Below are 11,668 nucleotides of genomic sequence, written 5' to 3'. Positions count from 1 at the left end.
CTGAGTCAAACTGAACCAAACCGTGAACTGAACCAACCGAGTCAAACTGAGTCAAACCGAGTCAAACTGAGTCAAACCGAGTCAAACTGAACCAAACTGAGTCAAACTGAACCAAACCGAGTCAAACTGAGTCAAACCGAGTCAAACTGAGTCAAACTGAGTCAAACTGAACCAAACCAAGTCAAACTGAGTCAAACTGAACCAAACCAAGTCAAACTGAACCAAACTGAGTCAAACTGAGCCAAACCGAGTCAAACTGAGTCAAACTGAGCCAAACCTAGTCAACTGAACCAAACCGAGTCAAACCGAGCTGTGTTTTTTTGTCGTTTCGTTAGAGTTTCGGTTGTGTTTTGTTTGTGTTTCAGTTAAGTTTCAGGTATGTTTCAGTTGTGTTGTGGCCGTGTTTTGTTTGTGTTTTCATTTATGTTCCGTTTGTGTTTCAGTTGCATTTCAGATGTTTCGGTTGAGTTTCGCTTGTGTGATTGTGTTTTGTTTGTGTTTCAGTCGTGTTTCAGTTTGTTTCAGTTGTGTTTCGTTGTGTTTCAGTCGTGTTTCAGTTGTGTTTCCTTGTGTTTCAGTCGTGTTTCGTTGTTTTTCAGTCGTGTTTTCGTTGTGTTTCAGTCGTGTTTCGTTGTGTTTCAGTTTTCGTTGTGTTTCAGTCGTGTGTTTCAGTTGTTTCAGTCGTGTTTCGTGTGTGTTTCAGTCGTGTTTCGTTGTGTTTCAGTCGTGTTTCGTTGTGTTTCAGTTGTGTTTCGTTGTGTTTCAGTCGTGTTTTCGTGTTTCAGTTGTTTCAGTCGTGTTTCAGTCGTGTGTTTCAGTCGTGTGTTTTCAGTTGTTTTCAGTCGTGTTTCAGTTGTGTTTCAGTCGTGTTTCGTTGTGTTTCAGTCGTGTTTCAGTCGTGTTCGTGTTTCGTGGTTGTGTTTCAGTCGTGTTTCAGTTGTTTCAGTCATGTTTCGTTGTGTTTCAGTCATGTTTCGTTGTGTTTCAGTCGTGTTTCAGTTGTTTCAGTCGTTGTTTCAGTGTGTTTCAGTCGTGTTTCGTGTGTTTCAGTGTGTTTCAGTTGTTTTAGTCATGTTTCTTGTGTTTCAGTCGTGTTTCAGTTGTTTCAGTCGTGTTTCGTGGTGTTTTCGTCGTGTTTCGTTGTTGTTTCAGTCGTGTTTTGTGGTGTTTCAGTCGTGTTTCAGTTGTTTCAGTCGTGTTTCAGTCGTGTTTCGTTGTGTTTCAGTCGTGTTTCGTGGTGTTTCAGTCGTGTTTCGTTGTGTTTCAGTCGTGTTTCGTTGTGTTTCAGTCGTGGTGTTTCAGTCGTGTTTCAGTTGTTTCAGTCGTGTTTGGTGGTGTTTCAGCCCTCACCAGAGCGTGCAGCGTGGACACGTTGAACAGACCCAGTTTTCCCAGGATGCTCTTGGAGTTTCGGGAGGCGGAGCTCAGGGGGTTTTTGGCGTTGGGAAGTTCCAGACCCTGAAGACTCGACAGGTACGACTTAAACCTGAACACGTCCAGACTCAGACTCTCCAGACTCTGTTCCCACCGACACATCTGAAACACACACACACACACACACACACACACACACACACACACACACACAACACACACCAGATCACACAAAGCTCCACTGCGGAACATTTCAGGGTGATTATCTGACAAATCCAGAATGATCCAGATCTGCAGTGTTTTTTTCTACACAGGGATTAAAAAAAAAAAGCAGCAGATTTTTCCTCTGAGTTCCTCTAAAGTTTACTTTTAAAATGTAATCTACAGATTACAGATTACACACCCCAAAATGTAGTTTGTAACAGAATCCATTAAATTACTTAAAGTGAGTAATGTAATCTGATTACTTTGGATTACTTGATATTGTCGTGTTTTTTAAACAACATGAAACAAACATGTCCAGAAAGAAAAATTATTTTTATATGAGACACTGAAACTTCAACAGTTCAACTACTGTGAGAGTCAGACTGTTTAGACCTGGTTTAGTTCTGGTTTTTTAGACCTGGTTTAGTAGACCTGGTTTAGTCCTGGTTTAGTCCTGGTTTAGTCCTGGTTTAGTTCTCTGTGTAATCCATTTATTTCAGTAAAGTAACTGTAATCCAATTCCCACTCACTGAAACAGTAACTGTAACTGAATACAGTTACTCATCATTTGTACTCTGATTACTCCAGTACATGTAATCTGTTACTCCCCGACACTGCTCTTGCTGTACTTTCACTCCTACAGTACAGAGTAACAGTACTTTTACTCGAGTAACAGTCGTCCCTCCTTCTGTGAGCTTCTGATTCTCTGGATGATTTTTGTTTCTGTCTTTTTAAAAACTCCAGATTTTTTGTGCAGAATTTCATGTTTTGTTCTTGATTTTCAAATTCTAAATCAGATTTTACTCTGTTCCTCCTGAAGTTACTCGAGTAGATTTGTGGTGGAGTCGAGTCTGAACAGACGTGGAAACGTCTGAGAACAAAAACAGGAAAACAGCACGAAGACGAAAAGACGAGAATTACATAACGACAAGAAGGAAACCCCCAAAACAAGACCTGGACCAGGACCTGGACCTGGACTAAAACAGGACCAGGACTAAAACAGGTCTAAAACAGGACTAAACCAAGACTAAAACAGGACCAAGACCAGGACCAAGACCAGGGACTAAAACAAAACTAAAACAGGACTAAACCAGGACTAAACCAGGACTAGACCAGGACTAGACCAGGACTAAAACAGGACTAAAACAGGACCAAGACCAGGACCAAGACCGGGACCAAGACCAGGACTAAAACAAGACCAGGACTAAACCAGAACTAAATCAGGACTAAAACAGGACCAGACCAGGACCAAGGGACCAAGACCGGAAACAAACTAAAGACTAAAACAGGACCAGACCAGGACTAAATCAAAGGAAACAGGAGTGGTTCAGAGGTGTTATGTAACATCGAGGATCACGTGGACTCCCCCAAAACCAGGACTAAACCAGGACTCAGTCTGGACCAGAGTCTGCAGAAGAACTCCTCCCCGGTCTGAGGTCTAAACAAGTCCGGACCAAAACCCCTCCCCCGTGTCAGAACCCGGTCCCGTGTCTAGACCCTCCTCATCCTCATGTGTTTCTGATCCCAGTACGGAGGACTAAACCAGGACTAAACCAGGACTAAACCAGGAAAACTAAACCAGGACTAAACCAGCTAGGACTAAACAGGACTAAACCAGGACTAAACCAGGACTAAACCAGGACTAAACCAGGACTAGGACTAAACCAGGAGGAGGACTAAACCAGACTAAACCAGGACTAAAACAGGACTAAACCTAAACAGGACTAAACCAGGACTAAACCAGGACTAAACCAGGACTAAACAAGGACTAAACAAGGACTAAACCAGGACTAAACCAGGACTAAAACTAAACAGGGAAAACCAACTAAACCAAACCAGGACTAAACAGGACTAAACCAGGGAACTAAACCAGGACTAAACCCAGGGACTAAACCAGGAAACAAACCAGGACTAAACCAGGACTAAACCCAGGAACTAAACCAGGACTAAACCAGGACTAAACCAGGACTAAACCAGGACTAAACCACTAGGACTAAACTAAACCAGGACTAAACCAGGACTAACCACTAAACCAGGACTAAACAAGGAAACTAAACCAGGACTAAAACCAGGACTAAACCACTAAACCAGGACTAAAGGAGGACTAAACCAGGAAAACAGGACTAAACCAGGACTAAACCAGGAACTAAACCAGGACTAAACTAAAACCAGGACTAAACCAAACCAGGACTAAACCAGGACTAAACCAGGACTAAACCAGGAAAACCAGGACTAAACAAGGACTAAACCAGGACTAAACAGGACTAAGGGGACTAACAAGGACTAAACCAGACTAAACTAAACCAGGACTAAACCAGGACTAAACCAGGACTAAACAGGACTAACAAACTAAACAAGGACCCAAGGACTAAACAGAGTAAAAAACCAGACCCAGGACTAAAGACTAAACAAGACTAAACAGGACTAAAACCAGGACTAAACCAGGACTAAACAAGGACTAAAAGGACTAAAAACAGGACTAAACAGGACTAAACCAGGACTAAACAGGACTAAAACCAGGACTAAACAGGACTAAACCAGGACTAAAACCAGGACTAAAACAGGACTAAACAGGAAACTAAACCAGGACTAAACCAGGACTAAACCAGGACTAAACCAGGGACTAAACCAGGACTAACAAGGACTAAACCAAGGACTAAACCAGACTAAACAGGACTAAACAGGACTAACCAGGATAAACAAGGACTAAACCAGGATAAACCAGGACTAAAAACTAAAAAGGACTAGGACTAAACAGACTAAAAAGGACTAAACAGGCTAAACAAGGACTAAAAACAAGGACTAAACTAAACCAGGACTAAACAGACTAAACCAGAATAAACCAGGACTAAACAGACTAAACCAGGACTAAACCAGGACTAAACTAGGACTAAACCAGGACTAAACCAGGACTAAACCAGGACAAACAGGACTAAACCAGGGAAAACTAAACAGGACTAAAACTAAAACAGGACTAAAACAGGACTAAAAAACTAAAAAGGACTAAACCAGGACTAAAACCAGGACTAAACCAGGACTAAACCAGGACTAAACCAGGGACTAAACAGGACTAAAACAGGACTAAACAGCGACTAAACCAGGACTAAAACCAGGACTAAACCAGGACTAAACCAGGACTAAAAGGACAGGACTAAAACAAACCAGGACTAAACAGGAAAAACTAGGACTAAACCAGACTAAACCAGGACTAAAACAGGACTAAACCAGGACTAAACCAGGACTAAAACCAGGACTAAACCAGGACTAAAACTAAACAGGACTAAACCAGGACTAAACCAGGACCAGGACTAAACCAGGACTAAACCAGGACTAAACCAACTAAACAGGACTAAACCAGGACTAAAAACAGGACTAAAACAGGACTAAAACAGGACTAAAACCAGGACTAAACCAGGACTAAACAGGACTAAACAGGACTAAACAGGACTAAACCAGGACTAAACCAGGACTAAACCAGGACTAACCAGGACTAAAACTAGGACTAAACCAGGACTAAACCAGGACTAAACCAGGACTAAACCAGGTCTAAACCAGGACTAAAACAGGACTAAACCAGGACTAAAACAGGACTAAACCAGGACTAAAACAGGACTAAACCAGGCTAAACAGGCTAAACAGGACTAAACCAGGTCTAAACCAGGACTAAACCAGGACTAAACCAGGAAACTAAAACAGGACTAAACAGGACTAAACCAGGACTAAACAGGACAAACCAGGACTAAACAAGGAAAACCAGGACTGACATGAGGACTGAACCAGGTCTGGAGAGGTTCTAAACCAGGACTATCTAGCGTCGGTCTCGTCTCGGTGTCGCGGCTCTCGGGTCGGAGCCGCTGGATTCTTACGTAACTTTGGAATTGCAGGAATGTTGGGAATGTTCAATGGAATTTTATCCAAGACAAAATCCCAGTGAGACGAGTTTAAATCTGCAGCTGCACCAGGGACAAATGTCACACAAGTGTCCCTCAACACATGGACAAGAACCAGGACTGGACCAGGACTGGACCAGGTCTGGACCAGGTCTGGACCAGGTCTGGACCAGGTCTGGACCAGACTGGACCAGGACTGGACCAGGTCTGGACCAGGACTGGACCAGGTCTGGACCAGGACTGGACCACGACTGGACCAGCACTGGACCAGGTCTGGACCAGGTCTGGACCAGGTCTGGACCAGGTCTGGACCAGGTCTGGACCAGGTCTGGACCAGGTCTGGACCAGCCCGTGCAGACGTTCTCACCTGGAGGAGGTAGACGTGTCCGACGGCGTTGCTCAGACAGAACACGTGCTCTTTGGTCGGATGTTCTGGGACCGGCTGGACCAGACTGTCCCACACGCGCAGCTCCATCACAGGGCTCACATCCTGCCCCAAGTCCTGGCCCGGGTCCTGGTCCGGGTCCTGGTCCGGGTCCTGGTCCGGGTCCTGGTCCTGACCGGGGGACGTGAAGAACTGCAGCCAACAACCTGAAGAGAAGAGACAGTTAGATCTGGTTTAGTTCTGGTTTAGTTCTCATTTAGAGCAAGTTCCTGTTGGTCTGGTTAAGTCTTAATTTAGTCCTGGTCCAGTCCTGGTCCAGTCCTGGTCCAGTCCTGGTCCGGTCCTGGTCTCACCTCGGAGTTTGACCCAGTATTTCCTCCACTTTCTCCTCGGCACCAGTTGGAGTTGGTCTTTGTTGAGTTTGATCAGAGGTTTGATCCAGATCCAGCCCGCTCTCCGGACCACCCCTCGGTCTAGACCCTTGTCCTGGTTTAGTCCCGGTCCGGACCCGAGACCCTGGTCCTCCTGGTCCATGGAGTCCAGGTCTGAGGAGGTCTGCGTGGATCCTAACGTGGACTTGGACTCTAGATCCTGTCTGAAGTTCTGGTAGATGCTGAAGTGCTGGTCTAGATCGGACTGGGTCTGGTCCTGGTTTAGTCCGGACTTGTCCTGGTTCTGGAGAGGGTTAAAGGACCAGATGCTGCCGAGGTCTGGATCCTGAAAGAAGAGACAGTTTAGTCCAGATCTAAACCAGGTCTATTCCAGGACTATTCTAGGACTAAACCAGATCTAAACCAGGTCTATTCCAGGTCTATTCCAAGACTATTCCAGGACTAATCTAGGACTAATCAAGGACTAAACCATGACTATTCCAGGTCTATTCTAGAACTAGGTCTGTCACAGGACTATTCCAAGTCTAATCTAGGACTATATCAGATCTAAACCAGGTCTATTCCAGGACTAATCTAGGACTAAACCAGGTCTATTCCAGGACTATTTTAGAACTAAACCAGGTCTAAACCAGATCTATTCCAGGTCTAGTCTAGAACTAAACTAGATCTAAACCAGGACTGTTCAAGGACTATTCTAGGGTTAATCTAGATCTAAACCAAGTCTATTCCAGGTCTATTCCAGGTCTATTCTAGGTCTATTCCAGGTCTATTCCAGGTCTATCTGAGCCTCAGACAGAGCAGTTCCTCCCGTTAGCGTCGCGCCCTCAGGTGAGTCCGTGACCTCACCTGGACCCGCCTCTTTTTGATCCTCAGACTTCCTGTCCAGTCGCTCCACTTCCTGATCCGGGTCCTGAACACGTCCTTCTTCTCGGCCTCGGCTCCGGTCACGACGAGGTCTTTAAAATCCCGGTCCAAAACCAGGTCTGGGGACGATCCCGGACTCTGGGACCAGACTGGACTCGGGACTTGGAAGGACTCTCCGAACCCGCTGTCCTGACACGAGCTGCTCAGGTTTACCTCGCATTTTTCCAAATTTTCCTCTGAGCTCAAACTCCCATTTTTCACGCTTGAAATTCCACAATTCCAATCAAAATGATTCCGAGAATTTCTCCACGAAGTTTCAAAAATATTATTGGGAAAAACTGTCCGAAAATCCGCGTTTAAATCCACTTTCTGGTGTTTGTTTGTGCGATTCTGGCTCCTGATTGGTTGATTGGGTTTCCTGTAGCTCCGCCCACTCGCCCTGTGGCCACGCCCCCACCAGGTGTGTGTCGACTGAAGCTCCGCCCCCTCACAGGCAAAGTTACTGTTGCTGTTTCCCATGGTTACCTGGAAAAAAAATAATAAAAACAATTTTAAAAACGTGAATATTTATTTGTTCATTTGTTTCCTCATTGTTTTAGTCCTGGTTTAGTCCTGGTTTAGTCCTGGTTCAGTCCTGGTTCAGTCCTGGTTTAGTCCTGGTTTAGTCCTGGTTCAGGTTCGTGGTCCAGAAACAGAACGAGGGTTGAGGAGGGACCTGACACACAGGAGGAGGGACCTGACACACAGGAGGAGGGACCTGACACACACGAGGAGGGACCTGACACACACGAGGAGGGACCTGACACACACGAGGAGGGACCTGACACACACGAGGAGCACAAAAAAAAGTCATTTAGTCGAATATTTGAATAAACATGTTGAATAAACATGTAACTTGATCTATTGGCTTTTTAAAAATATTGTCAAAACCTTCGGACAGAACAGAGTTTTCATCGACACGTCACCAGAGTTTGACTAAAACGTGTGAACGTGACGGTGTGAACGTGGACGTGTGAACGTTGACGGTGTGAACGTGGACGGTGTGAACGTGGACGTGTGAACGTGGACCGTGTGAACGTGGACCGTGAACGTGACGTGTGAACGTGGACGTGTGAACGTGGACGGTGTGAACGTGAACGGTGTGAACGTGGACGTGTGAACGTGGACGTGTGAACGTGGACCGTGTGAACGTGGACCGTGTGAACGTGGACGTGTGAACGTGGACGTGGACGTGTGGAAGTGGACGTGGAACGTGGACGTGTGAACGTGGACGTGTGAACGTGGACGTGTGAACGTGGACGTGTGAACGTGGACGTGTGAACGTGGACGTGTGCGGTCTGTGGTCTGAGCAGTTTGTTCTTGTTTGTTTCTTCGTGTTATTGTGTTTTTTCCTCGATCAGTGTGAAAATAAAAAACACCCAAACTTGTTGAAAGTCGCTCAAACCTCCTCCTGCCGACGTAGACGAAAGATACACAACTGGACGAGCCCTGACCTGAGTGACCTGTGAGACCTGAGTGACCTGAGTGACCTGAGTGACCTGTGAGACCTGAGTGACCTGAGTGACCCGAGTGACCTGAGTGACCTGTGAGACCTGAGTGTCCTGTGAGACCTGTGAGACCTGAGTGACCCGAGTGACCTGAGTGACCTGTGAGACCTGAGTGTCCTGTGAGACCTGTGAGACCTGAGTGTCCTGTGAGACCTGAGTGACCTGAGTGACCTGAGTGACCTGTGAGACCTGAGTGACCTGTGAGACCTGAGTGACCTGAGTGACCCGAGAGACCTGTGAGACCTGAGTGACCTGAGTGACCTGAGTGTTTACTCTGTGGTCTGTGACTCAAACAGATCGGCCACGTGGAGATAAATAAAGTTTTTAATCGTCTGTAATCGGACAGAGACATAAACAGTTGTGACGCCGACAAACAAAGCTCCATGAAACTAATCAGATTAGCATTAGCCTGTTAGCCTGTTAGCCTGTTAGCCTGTTAGCGTGTTAGCCTGTTAGCGTGGTTAGCGTGGTTAGCGTTAGCGTAAACATTCCCGCGTGACTAAACTTTCGGCGGGAAACGAAAAAGGAAAATATAGAACAAGTTTTCCGACGTTTAAATCTCAATTATTTTTCTTTCCACTCATGACATCATCAAGTCAGAGCGACCGGGAACAAGACCAGACCACAGGGTCCAGTTTCAAAACCTGTAGTCCTGGTTTAGTCCTGGTCTAGTCCTGTTTTAGTCCAATTTTAGTACTAATGTAGTCCAGTTTTAGTCCAGATTTAATTCGGTTTTAGTCCAGGTTTAGTCCAGTTTTAGTCCTGGTTTAGTCCCCTTGAATCCTGGTTTACTCCATGCAAGTTTGGCGTTTGTTTTAATACAGTTTTAGACACAATTTTAGTCCCTGTTTAGTCCAGTTTTAGTCCAAGTTCAGTCCCGTGTTTTAAATCCTGTTTTTGCCTTGCTTTGGTCCTGGTTTAGTCCTGGTTTAGTCCTGGTTTAGTCCTGGTTTAGTTCTCCGTTGGTCCCAGTTTGGTCCCAGTTCTTCTGTAAACGGGGTTTGTTTATCCACGTGAACCAGGTGAGACACGTCCTCCACGTCCTGACGACATCACTTTAGTCCACTTTTAGTCCTGGTTTAGTCTTGGTTTAGTCCTTGTTTAGACCTGGTTCAGTCCTGGTTTAGTCCTTGTTTAGTCCTGGTTTAGTCCTGGTTTAGTCCTGGTTTAGTCCTGGTTTAGTTCACAGTTCACATGTGAGTTTTCCTCTAGTTTTAGTCAAATTTTAGTCCTGGTTCAGTTCTTCAGTTTTCTTTGGTCCTTTAGTTTTTTTCTAAGCTTTAGTCCCGGTTTAGTCCAAGTTTAGTCCTGGTTTAGTCCTGTTATAGTCCATGTTTTAGTCTTGGTTTAGTTCTTGTTCCAACCAGTTTTCTTGTAAACAGAAATTGTTTGTCCACCTGTGGAGCCAATATTTACCTCTGATTTAGTCCTAGTTTAGTCCAGTTTTTTGTCCTGGTTCAGTCCTGGTTTAGTCCTGGTTTAGTCTGGTTTAGTCTTGGTTTAGTCCTGGTTTAGTCCTGGTTTAGTCCTGGTTTAGTCTTGGTTTAGTCCTGGTTTAGTCTGGTTTAGGTTTAGTCCTGGTTTAGTCCTGGTTTAGTCCTGGTTTAGTCCTGGTTTAGTCTTGGTTTAGTCCTGGTTTAGTCCTGGTTCAGTCCTGGTTTAGTCCTGGTTTAGTCCTGGTTTAGTCCTGGTTTAGTCCTGGTTTAGTCTTGGTTTAGTCCTGGTTTAGTCCTGGTTTAGTCCTGGTTTTAGTCCTGGTTTAGTCCTGGTTCAGTCCTGGTTCCTGGTTCAGTCCTGGTTTAGTCCTGGTTTAGTCCTGGTTTAGTCCTTGTTTAGTCCTGGTTCAGTCCTGGTTTAGTCCTGGTTTAGTCCTTGTTTAGTCCTGGTTTAGTCCTGGTTTTAGTCCTGGTTTAGTCCTGGTTCAGTCCTGGTTTAGTCCTGGTTTAGTCCTGGTTCAGTCCTGGTTTAGTCCTGGTTTAGTCCTGGTTTAGTCCTGGTTCAGTCCTGGTTTAGTCCTGGTTTAGTCCTGGTTTAGTCCTGGTTCAGTCCTGGTTTAGTCCTGGTTTAGTCCTGGTTCAGTCCTGGTTTAGTCCTGGTTTAGTCCTGGTTTAGTCCTGGTTTAGTCCTGGTTTAGTCTTGGTTTAGTCTGGTTTAGTCCTGGTTTAGTCTGGTTTAGTCCTGGTTTAGTCCTGGTTTAGTCCTGGTTTAGTCCTGGTTTAGTCCTGGTTTAGTCCTGTTTAGTCCTGGTTTAGTCCTGGTTTAGTCCTGGTTCAGTCCTGGTTTAGTCCTGGTTTAGTCCTGGTTCAGTCCTGGTTTAGTCCTGGTTTAGTCCTGGTTCAGTCCTGGTTTAGTCCTGGTTTTAGTCCTGGTTTAGTCCTGGTTTAGTCCTGGTTTAGTCCTGGTTTAGTCCTGGTTTAGTCCTGGTTTTAGTCCTGGTTTAGTCTTGGTTAGTCCTGTTTAGTCCTGGTTTAGTCCTGGTTTAGTCCTGGTTTAGTCCTGGTTTAGTCCTGGTTTAGTCCTGGTTCAGTCCTGGTTTAGTCCTGGTTTAGTCCTGGTTTAGTCCTGGTTTAGTCCTGGTTTAGTCCTGGTTTAGTCCTGGTTTAGTCCTGGTTTAGTCCTGGTTTAGTCCTGGTTTAGTCCTGGTTTAGTCCCTGGTTTAGTCCTGGTTTAGTCCTGGTTTAGTCCTGGTTTAGTCCTGGTTTAGTCTTGTTAGTCCTGGTTTAGTCCTGGTTCAGTCCTGGTTTAGTCCTGGTTCAGTCCTGGTTTAGTCCTGGTTTAGTCCTGGTTTAGTCCTGGTTTAGTCCTGATTTAGTCCTGGTTTAGTCCTGGTTTAGTCCTGGTTTAGTCCTGGTTTAGTCCTGGTTTTAGTCCTGGTTTAGTCCTGGTTTAGTCCTGGTTTAGTCCTGGTTTAGTCCTGGTTTAGTCCTGGTTTAGTCCTGGTCTTGTACCTCGTCTTGTTGTGTTCTTCATGGTCTTGTTCTTCTTCTGGCTCCTCGACTCTGTCAAACCAGC

At 45.4% G+C, this 11,668-nt stretch overlaps 2 protein-coding genes across 2 annotated transcripts in view; both read right to left on the bottom strand.

The window, feature by feature from the left end:
* LOC110173661 (rho guanine nucleotide exchange factor TIAM2-like) overlaps nt 1–1,541 on the bottom strand; it is a 26,418-nt gene extending 24,877 nt beyond the window's left edge. Inside the window, exon 1 of the mRNA XM_055149178.1 lies at nt 1,351–1,541. Within this exon, the coding sequence (XP_055005153.1) occupies nt 1,351–1,536 (186 nt within the window). The 5' untranslated portion in view covers nt 1,537–1,541. The remainder of the gene's footprint in view (nt 1–1,350) is intronic.
* Nucleotides 1,542–2,398: 857 nt separating this feature from the next.
* Nucleotides 2,399–11,668, bottom strand: LOC129407725 (rho guanine nucleotide exchange factor TIAM2-like). Its single transcript, XM_055149721.1, has 5 exons — nt 11,605–11,668; nt 7,092–7,634; nt 6,207–6,570; nt 5,836–6,059; nt 2,399–2,449 (listed from the first exon to the last, which is right to left on the bottom strand). The coding sequence occupies exons 2-5, from the start codon at nt 7,626–7,628 to the stop codon at nt 2,399–2,401; spliced, it is 1,176 nt and encodes a 391-aa protein (XP_055005696.1). The 5' UTR covers nt 7,629–7,634; nt 11,605–11,668.

This window comes from Boleophthalmus pectinirostris, unplaced genomic scaffold (assembly GCF_026225935.1).
Source record: "Boleophthalmus pectinirostris isolate CB_2022bp ecotype Guang Dong unplaced genomic scaffold, ASM2622593v1 HiC_scaffold_13, whole genome shotgun sequence".
NCBI lineage: Eukaryota > Metazoa > Chordata > Actinopteri > Gobiiformes > Gobiidae > Boleophthalmus > Boleophthalmus pectinirostris.
The sequence above is the reverse complement of the archived record's forward strand: the minus strand, read 5'-3'. Positions and strand labels throughout refer to the sequence as shown.

Excerpts from the sequence above, each read along its gene's own strand:
- LOC129407725 (XM_055149721.1), bottom strand. The coding sequence starts at position 7,628 with ATGGGAAACAGCAACAGTAACTTTGCCTGTGAGGGGGCGGAGCTTCAG. Across the intron at positions 6,571-7,091 it reads TCAAAAAGAGGCGGGTCCAG|GATCCAGACCTCGGCAGCAT; the intron begins GTGAGGTCACGG and ends CTCTTCTTTCAG. Across the intron at positions 6,060-6,206 it reads ATACTGGGTCAAACTCCGAG|GTTGTTGGCTGCAGTTCTTC; the intron begins GTGAGACCAGGA and ends TCTTCTCTTCAG.